The sequence below is a fragment of the Hermetia illucens genome, chromosome 1, assembly GCF_905115235.1.
Source record: "Hermetia illucens chromosome 1, iHerIll2.2.curated.20191125, whole genome shotgun sequence".
NCBI lineage: Eukaryota > Metazoa > Arthropoda > Insecta > Diptera > Stratiomyidae > Hermetia > Hermetia illucens.
Window position 1 is genome coordinate 11,244,238 of NC_051849.1, and position 10,463 is coordinate 11,254,700.

At 42.4% G+C, this 10,463-nt stretch overlaps 1 protein-coding gene across 2 annotated transcripts in view; it reads left to right on the top strand.

Annotated features, from left to right (window-relative positions):
- LOC119661287 (rap1 GTPase-GDP dissociation stimulator 1) overlaps window positions 1-5,090 on the top strand; it is a 76,780-nt gene extending 71,690 nt beyond the window's left edge. For both annotated transcript variants that reach the window (XM_038070563.1, XM_038070564.1), the window contains exons 5-6: window positions 3,189-3,401; window positions 3,474-5,090. In XM_038070563.1, the coding sequence (XP_037926491.1) occupies window positions 3,189-3,401; window positions 3,474-4,171 (911 nt within the window). In that variant the 3' untranslated portion in view covers window positions 4,172-5,090. The remainder of the gene's footprint in view (window positions 1-3,188; window positions 3,402-3,473) is intronic.
- Window positions 5,091-10,463: the final 5,373 nt, after the last annotated feature.

The window sequence follows — 10,463 nt, forward strand, 5'->3', positions numbered from 1 at the left end:
AATCAAAACGAGGGGTAAGTCACTCCTGGCCCCTCGCTGAAAGGTTTCGAAACGCGTTTCACTGTTTGCAGAAGTTCCTTTTTGTCCGAGCTCTTGCGCATTCTGCTCCTCTTGTTTTGTTGTTCGACAGAGATCAAACTGAGATCGATTGCGCGTGAAGGAGGTAAGTTTCGGCCTCCTTAATTTTCGCAATCTTGCTCAGAATATGTAATGGTATTGGTTCTTGAGTAGGACTCGAGCGGACCTCCGCTTCTTCGTTGGCTTCTGGTGGGCGATATTTTTCTCGGCCCTTATTTCCTGGGTACTCGCGACATTGAAGGTTTTGTGGTAGGAGACACTGTGGTTGGTATTCGCTATGTCTAGCTCGACGACAGTGTTTTCTTGGCCTTTTGTTTTTAGTTTGTTAATTTTGAGTTCATGTCTTGATGCCATGAGTAATTCGGAATCCACCCTGACTAGCCCGGCAAGTAAACGGCTTACCTTACGCTTAAAACTAAAGAAGGATACAGAGTCAAAGGACCCAAGTTGTAGGGCGTTGTAGGATCGGCATAGCCTCGGGATCGGGGAGTGAAAGTAAATCTCGAGCTCCGCGAAGGGTACTTAAAAAATGTCCGCACTACGTGTGTTAAGAGGATCCGGAAGAATTTGCGTTGTACAACTTCAAGAGCGCGATAGTCACAGATTCGGGAGGGGGATCAGACCACACAGTAATATGCAAGGATGTTTCTGACAAGGGAGTTGAAGAGTGTTAAGGAGGGTTCAATTGAGGTAAAGTCGGAGGAGGAACGGTAGGATAAAATTAGACATTTTGGAAGCTCTACATCCAGGTCTTGGAAGGAGGTCACTGGGGGAGGGAAATGTGGGGGCAGAGCAAGTGTTCATAAAAGAAGAAAGTAGAAGGGAAGAATTGGGGAGGTTGTTAGAAGGAATTGGAAGAATGATAAGGCCAGTGAAGCATGGGCAGTCTCCCAATCTCCGTAAAGGAAGAGAATCTGACAGTCACGCGTTCAGACAAACTGTCAAACAATTTGTCATACAGGTGGACGTTTACACAACATACAATGAACGGGAGGAAGTTGGGCGGGGAGACACGAGGAGCGACACAGTCAAAAGGAAAACCAGAGGAGGAGAAGACGAGTTCGGCGGGGAGGGTAGTATTAGTATCCCACCGCCGGTGGACTTACGAGATGTATCCCCGTCCCTGTCACAGCGGAAAATGGGGTACCCTTCGGAGATCTTGGAGTTTAATATAGCATCGTCCATGGCATGGTGTTGCTAAACCAGCGCGGATAGATTGAAGGCCCCTAGCTTGATTCTTAAACCCCCTAACACTCTGATAAAACAGACGGACAGTAAACAGGCGGGTTGTCCTGAAATTTACTCGCGAATTGGGTTACTTATATGACTTGATGATTACACCTTCAGGCCAGAAAGAGGGCTTGCCGAGAACGTCAAATTCGTGAAGGTCAATCACTCGGTCGGTGTTGTCTTTTGTCAGTTTGATACAGAACAAAGGAGAAAGTAAACCAACCCTTTATGTGCTCCGGTATATCGTCCGTAGAAGTTGCGAACGCTAGCCTGGTGATAAATAACGGTTTAGGTGAGGACGCCACCTGTAGCCCGGCGTGGATGAAATGCTAGGGAATACGAGTATAACAGCGGCGGGAAGTGGAGCTTCGTTGGCGACGGGAACGTTGTTAAAAAGTGGAGGGGCTTTGTTCCAATTCGTAACCTGCTGAGGAGGCTGCAGATATTGCCTCGTTGAAGGCGCGATGGAACGAGACAGGATCGGGGGCTCGGTGAATCGTAATTCGTCGCACAGGCTCCTGAGAAGATATTGAGGCTACATTGTTAGGCATAGTAGGAAGTGCCTTCAGTCAAAGTCTTATCGAAAGAATTCCTAAGCCGCCGGGAAAAAGTAGACAGCGGCGACTTAGTAGATCATCGCATTTTTGACACTGCAAGAATGTTGCGATTCACGTTTTCGAACGAATTCAGTGATTGTGCTGAATAACTGGATTTGGTTAAGTCATTCTTGGCAGAAGGAGAAGTAGAAACAGCTGAAGATATAGTTGGCCGGTAATTGGACTCCATTCGGCTGCGGTACCAAAGTAGAAGTTTCAACAGCGCGCTGAGTGGCTGCCAAGGTCGTGGACTGTTTATTAAGCAGCTGCATCGCATTCGATTGCGTGGAACCATGGCAGGTGTTGCAGCGATAGGATATGTTGTTGGCAAATTTTGCTCGACTTTCCAAAAATACTGCAGGAATATCTAGGCATTTAATGTGGTAAGATTTCCCGCAATAACCGTCATAATCCAGAAACTTGTGTTGATTTGTTGAAGGCGGGGCACAGCGACGCTAAGATATACTGGTCTTTACGACCGTTAAAGGTGAACGACAGGCCGATTTTTCGTGTTACGTTAAGAAGAAACAGGCGATGTTTTTGATCGGTCTAAAGTCGGTCGGCATCGCTCTGCTTATATGAAAAAGGTGGTTGAAGCGGTGTGATTGAGAATTAATCTCAACACTTGTCGAAAGCAGAAAGTCATAGCGTCTAGTATGAAATTGGCGTCACGAATCGCTTCCTGCATTGTGATGACCTGGAGAGATTGCAAATGATATAATGAGCGCGCCCTTCTCTGCAATTGAAGTCGAAAAATTGAAAAAGCTATTGTGTGTGTAGCGCAAAAGTTTGTTCAAAAATATCGCTCGGTCCATCATATGCCGACAAAGGCAAGACTCCCACGTTCACGACGGTTTGTTGGGGAGTCTCCTGGAAAGGTGTTACTCATATCCATTTCTCCAGTCCTGGAGTTAAAACGAATAATGTTTTAGTATTTATCCGTGCTGAAGACTGGTCGTAATGAAGCCCCCACCTGAACCCGCTTTACTTCGAATTATAGGACATTTTGGAGCAAAATGGATGCTTAATACGCCATCCAAATTTCGAGTGGTTCAAACGAAGTATCGTCGGAAAAGTCGCAAAAATATTATTTTTCCTTCGTCTTTCAAAAAATAAAAGAAAACAAAAAACATTTTGCATTCGCCGCTATGTACATTAATTATGCCGTTTCACAGTATTGACGGTATTTATGGCTAGACTGTGTTCTGGCTGAGTCTGAAAAAATGACTACAGAAAACTTTCTGAGAAAAAAAAAATATTAGATAATTGTTTGTATCTTTACAGCTATCCTTTCGAAAAATAATGGTGTTGACGACGATATGCGATTGCAGCATGCCCTTCTTAGCACTTTACGAAACTTGGTGATACCAAAGCCCAATAAAGGGGCCGTAATAGAAGCTGGACTTGTGCAAACCATATTACCTATGCTTGAAATACATCAACCTCCTGTTGTTTTCAAACTTCTTGGAACGCTCCGAATGACTGTTGATGGACAAGGTGGGTAGTACTTGAAAAAAGCAGTAATTGATTCTCTTTTATTAACCACTTTGTGAAATTTCTATTTAACAGAAAGCCTCGCATTAGAACTACTACAAAACAAAAAGCTAATTGAGCAGTTAGTCCACTGGAGTAAATCATCAGACTACGCAGGTGTCACAGGTGAGTCATTACGGCTAATGGCATGGCTGATAAAGCACGCGTACCACACTAGAAGTAGTGTGCCATCAACAAGTGCGGTATATATAAAACCAGATGAAAAGGGTTGCAGTCTAGTTAATCCAGCGGAGCCAGTTACTGCCACTGCCGGCATTGGGGAAGCATCATCCAGTACAGGTGAAAGCTGTTCTGACATAACTAGTCTTCGAGCCTTCATTCATACCGAGGGAACTGTGGACAGTATGATAAATATGTTAACATCACAGCATCTAGTAATGCAAAATGAAGCCCTTATTGCCTTAAGTATTTTATCCACGATGTTTTTATGTGAAAGCAATGAAGACTCGAGCATGTCATCGGTTCCATCTTCGTCGAAATCAACGGCACTCGTGCATTTGGATGATTTATTCATTCAATCTGAACTAGGTAAGAAATTATCAGAATTCATTGGTCGATCGTCCGATACAATGACTAAAGAAATTGTGGAAAATTTAAAAATATTCACTTCATTACTACGTAATTCAGAGAAACTAATTAAACATTTAGAACAGTATAATATTGATGAATTACTCAAATCAATTCCTATCTTAACTGAGTATTGTACATTGTAATTCACCGAGCATATGAGAGGAGAGCGGGAACAATAGTAGAAAGAGGAGTTGGAGTGAGAAGGCATGGAGTTATGATAAATGTCTGCTGTACTTTTGTGAATATGTATCTTGTAGTTTCCATTTGTAGTTTACTTTAGATACGCCTTATTTCGTACTTGATTTCTCCTACCAGACAAGACTTTTATCATTTAATTTTTACTTAGCTTGTATAATGTGTTGTGCAGAGTATTTGTTCTTGTGAACTGTCCAAGTTTATATTTATAAAATATATGTTCAACATTGAAAACTGGCTATTACTGACAGGTGGCATGGTTGGGAAGAAAATTCTCAACAGAACCGAAATTTTGCGATTGACGTTTGCAACTCTCGTTAAGCAAGTATGGTACTGTGTACCTTTGTTTATCGCGTAGTAGTTTTTAGTGCAATGTATCAAATTTTAACAGTATTTTCTTTCGCTATTTGCTTGCCTGACCTTTGTAATTCCTCCAATTAATCTGCTCATCCAGATCACTTCCGTGGCTGCTTGATTTGCTACTACAATCTCTGCCTCAGTGATTGAACTTGTCACCATCGCTTGCCTCTGACTCAGTCACGAAATGACGCCCCCTGCGTACTTGACAACATCTCCAGAAGTTGATCTGCCTTAATTTGTTTTATGCTCTGTGTCTTGTTCGATTTCCAATCCCAAGAAATAGTCTGCTTCTTTAGATGTGACTTTGAATTTTGACTTCATTTCCTTCTGGAACGTTTCTAGTTCATAGTAATCTGTTGCAGCTACAACTCCATCGTCAGCAAACAACACTAGGATAAGCTTTTTGCCATTCCTTTGTGTACAAGCATGGATCCACCTCGCTCGATCTGAATCCAGATTTAACTAGAAAATTTCCAAAGCGCTTGTTCTAGCACCTCGGGACCTGTTTTTGGTTCATAAAGATTTCTTTTCAGTTTAAATACCTTTTCCGTCCCATCGCGGTACCCTAGCTGTTTAATATATACTGTTTACATTCGCATCGAATTGTTTAAAATGCATTTCTTCACTCCCAGCTATGTTCAGAATTGAGGGAAAAGTTGCCATTTTTGCAATTGGGCTGAATGTTTCACTGAAATCAATTCCTCGACGTTCACTGAATCCCTTGATGCGTGCTTCATACTTGTCAACGTTTTACACGGTAAGTCCATTTACACCGAATCGCTTTGTTACCTTTTGGCAGTGATGTGAGTTCCCACGTTTCATTTTCGTACAGTGAAGCCATCTCGTCCGTTGCTTTCTTCTAGCAGTCTCTTTGCTTTCTTTTCAAGATCTCCTCAATCGTCTCAGAGTTCTCTACCTCGCTCATGTAATGCTCCGCTTCCATGACAAAATCTTCCTAGAAACCGGGCTTTTTCAACGTCAATCGATCTTGAAGCTCGAGCCGACCACGCTTGTGAAGGGGACAAAGGCAAAAGATAAAGAAGCTGGTTCTCGAGTCGCCATTGTCCTGGTTGAATTTGAAGCTCCTTGTTTTCTTCTTTCATAGTTGTGTCGATTCCTGTTTCGTATCTTCTTCAAAACTTTCTTCTAGTCCATTATTCTGGGATATTCTTTCCTAAAAATCCATTCTACGGCAATCTCCGGGTTTCTCCTGAAACGTGACATCTCTTGACAAGATAAACTTGTGATTTTCCTTTATGTAAATTCTGTATCTTTTATCGCCGTTATATCTCACGAGGTATCCTTTGATGTCTTTCTCGTCGATCGTTTTTTGTTCCCCTTTGGAATAGGAGCATAGCATGCCGATCCAAGCTCGTATGGATAGAGTCCTTCTACCGACAATTTCCCAGTTCGGTTGAGAACATAAACTGCTGTTTTTGTGACCAGGGACCAGGGCAGAGGCAGCTCATCAGATGCTGTCTCATTTGGTCCGGTTCATCATCAAATGGATGGTGGACTCAAGACTCCTGAAATTCCTGAACAAGGTCTAATATAAACTGCTGTCTTCACAAGTTAGGCCCTCATTGTATCTGGAAACTCGGCATTTGGATTAGAATACTTGAAAGTTCTGGCCATTTCATAAATTGGTTGGGTTTAACGCTCGGTGTTCCCATTTTGCTCAGGTGTGTATGGTGCTGTCAATCTTTGCGTGATTCTATTCTCCTGTAAAATCGGTTTTACCTACGGCTTATCGAACTCTCCACTATTTTCTCTCAACAGCCCTTTAATTGAATGATGTTGCGTTTTTGCGCCCATAAGGCAGATGCTAGCCTTAGCACATCCTTGACTTGTTATTTCTCTTTTACCAAAAGACCATAATGAAATGCTGTTGGAATTTTTGACATCAGTTCGCCAGGCTCTTCTGATATTTCTTCTGATTCCAAAAAGCAAACGATGCGATTTATCGAAAATTCAGGGCTCGCAGATTTCTCTATCCAGCTTGATTTTTATGCCCAAGTCTTCCTCAAGCTGTTTCTTGACGTGTACCTTGCCCTGGAGTCGGAGTTCTCGGTCGTGAAAACATTTATTTTCGTTTCTTTCTCGGGAACAATCTGGCCGATGGCTGCTTTGTAAAGCGTTTCGCAGGGATCACGAATTTCGCTTATTATAGTTTTTTCATTAACTTCAAGTTAGCATCCAGTAATCGATGACTCGAATTTGTTAATCAATGCGTGCTCGCGGTGTTTCTAGCAAAAAGTTTTAAGAAATGAGAACTCAACACCGTCTTCGTCGCCAGAAGTTATTTTTATTCAGCACGTATCGATATTTCGGGAACAACTTGTTTCCTTCTTCATTGCCGGGTGTATAAACATATATATATATATACATACTAGCGACGGAGGCGGTGTTGATTTTTCATTTTTTGAATTTGTTGTTTCAATTTCTGTTTTGGGTTTCTAAAACCGCGAACAAGTTTCTTGTGACAACCTCAAAGTAATCTTCTGTCTCTGGTTATGATAGTTGGCATGACTCTAATTGTTCCTTTTCCCATTACCTCATCATCAACGGCGCAATAACCGGTATCCGGTCTGAGCCTGCCTTAATAAGGGACTCTCACACCACCACCTCTCACACCAATTCACGGAATTAATCTCCGCTGAGTAAGTCTCGCTGTAGTTTGTGACTAGACACCAAGAAGACTGAATACAGGAGAAGCATTTCAAATGGCGAAGGGGCACGGAATTTCATTGCGTATCTGTGAGGTAGGGGCGAGATAGCTAACTGGTCCGTGATCCATGTGGTTAATGTATTGGTGTGCCGGGGTGGCTTGGATGGTTTTCTTGTGAGTTCCATGTTTCAAGCAGCAAGGTTATATGCTCGCAATTCCGTGGATGCACGCCAATGCACTGCATCGCATACATGGCATTAATACCAAAACTTATGTGTAGGATTTTTCTCCTGCAATTACCGATACGGTCGAATATGCGCAATGGTTTTTGTCTATCATAAAATTTCGAACAATGCGCTGGGAGTTGAATCTCTTTTGTTCAGTGTTCTTCCTAGACACATATTTAATTCAAATGCGAACTTTCTCCATTCTTTCTTCTTAGATAGCCTTCCGTCAGCAATCCACTTAATACATGATCGAATCTAGTGGCCATTTTTGTTGCAATAATTGTACGCGTTGTCCTTCTTTAAGTGTGCGTGCATTATTCGACCTTGTGTGCCTACTCGATTTTCCTACAAACGCCTTGTGAGCTAGTTTCCTGCTGCCAGGACTCTTCTTGAAGTTTCTTTCAAACACGTACAGCTGTAGCGTCTCGAAAGTTCTCTCTTCGTCCTTGGTCACTAGCGTAAAATGTGCAATGTGCAATTTCCACACTGATTGCCAGTCCATTGTTTAGCTCGTCTCAGAGACTTCTCAAGTTTGCACTGTGAGTCGGGACATCCTTACTTAGCGTCCATTTGGAAAAGAAAACATTTGTGCAAATTTTGAACAATTGATCCTTCGAAGTAACTTCAAATTGCTGCTGAAGGGCTTCCCACGTATCATTAGTTGTATTTTTGTCCACGACTTACTCACTGAACTCGTGATCATTGACTTGCTGTAGTTGCTTGCCTAACGGTACAGATCCCTCTTCTGCTTGTGAGCTATCTTCTGTTCTCCTGTAGCTCTTTCTTTTAAAGGTTCTGGCTTCACTATCATGCAGGCGATCGCCTACAATGGTCCCTCATGATAATCACGCAGATGCTAATTTTCCTTTTCCACATCGGCCAGGTCCACCGACTCGTCAGTCAACGGTTTTATGTGCTTCGCTAGATTCATCCTTTTGAGATTGAGGTCGGTTGACTAGAAGGTGTCGAATCTGGTCTTACGTAGAGTGATTGGTACGTAGATTCGAATATTACCGCTTGATGCGTCCCAATAAACTTTTCCTTCCCCCATGAAAGAAACTTGTTTCAACTGAAGCGATGTGTGATTTGATTGGATAATTTCTCTTAATTATTTCATTTTTTGTTCGTTGATGATGTCTTCGATGGATAAATGGCCAGTAATTCCTTGTCATATGCACCATATGCCTGCTCTGTTTACTTAACTTCCATGCAAAAAATGCTACGGAACACCAAATTCCATTTTGAAGCTGCTCCAAACAAGAACCAATAGCCATTTCGGACGCATCTGTTGTAAGGGTTAAAGTCTCGCCTGGTTTGTAGTGCAAGACCAGTGTTGCTTCAGCTAGATTGTGTCTGGCTTTTTCGAACGTACTCCTGGTGGGCGAATTCCTTGTTTGCTTATAGTTTGACTCAGAAATTCCACTTGCTGAACACTAAACTCGCATTTTGTCAACCGTTCAAATACTTGCCGTAGATGGTCCGCTGCTCCTCGGTCTCTGATGCTACGATAATATCGTCAATGAATGCTCGGCAAAAGTTTAGTCCGTGTAAGACCATATCCATAAATCGTTGGAATGACGGAGCTGCATTATGTAGTCCGAAGGTCATTACAAAATTCAACAGCCCAAACGGCGTTATAACGGCTTTCTTCTGTATGTCCTCATCAGCCAGTGGAAAGCGCGAATCAAATCAATTTTTGAAAATATAGTTAAATTGTAAAAATTCGTAGTCGTGTATATGTGGAACAGGGTATTTGTCGGGCACTGTCCTTGAGTTAAGTCGGAGATAATAGCCACAAGGTCGCCAATAGCCATCCTTTTTTAGGAACTAAATGTAGTGACTTGCCCTCGGGCTTTTTGATGGTCAGCATATGCCTTTATCCATCATATGTTGAAATTCATTTCGTGCGATCTCCAATTTCTGCAACAATGCAACCAATGATTGCTTTTACAAAGGTAGCATAAAGGATTAATCCTTGAATCCGATGAGTCTGTTGTGAGCGCGTTATTGACGGTTACGCGGTTAGAAGAACGCAAAGTCGTATAACCATCACGTCTCCTGCTGCTAGTTCTGGTCGTAGTGCGATTTCATCAGTTTATCAAATTCTCAGCGCTACACAAGCTACTCCCACGCTAGATCGCAATTAGCTTCAGTCACGTCAAGCCTCCTCAAGCGCTGAGCAGCTAGATCCTGAACTGCATTCAAGAGATGCTGCAACTTTTCGACCCGAGAAATCGAGACTTTATTCTTTATTAACGACGAAAATCGTTACTTAAAATTTTCCTATTCTCCCTGCTTGCTTGAGAACGTAGGTAACACGAGAGCCGGTAGAGTTGATGAAGGCTGGTTGGGAATTGGTTCAGGTTTAAGCTGAGCGAGCTTGTCCTGTAATCTAGCTTTAGCACTGATATACTTACTTTCAGTTATAGTGAAATAATTCTCCGAACAATATTTTTCCAGTTTAAATTCTTCTTCGAATTCGACGAGATTATCGTAGCGCTCTTCGATTTTTTTCCAATAATCCTCTCATCGTTTTCAGGCCCGTGATGGTCGAAGTTGTCTAAAAACGGCGACGAAAGTAGCCGACGAGTGCTCGAGCTGCACAGGGCAATAATGCGGAAATAGCTTAGAAATATAAGAAGCCTCTCAAATTATGAAGTTTCCATCGATGAACTGTGCGACTTGTCAAATCTCGTTAAAAAGGGGATCACTACGCGAGAGCATCCGTTCCTCTCAATGAGTGGCAAAAGAAACCGCTTGCTATTTTTATCACGCGGAGACGAAAAATCCATGCACGACGCCGAATCGCACAGTCTCGCTCCGCCGAGTTAACTTTTAAATGAACAAATACTTTGATATCATTGGGAGGCAACCCGTCAAAAATTTTGTCCAGTTGGGTTGTAGAATTCCTCTTTAATGGTGTCATCTTTGTCTTTCGTTGGTTCATGGCAGTTGATATACCACACATTGTGAAACTTTATTTGA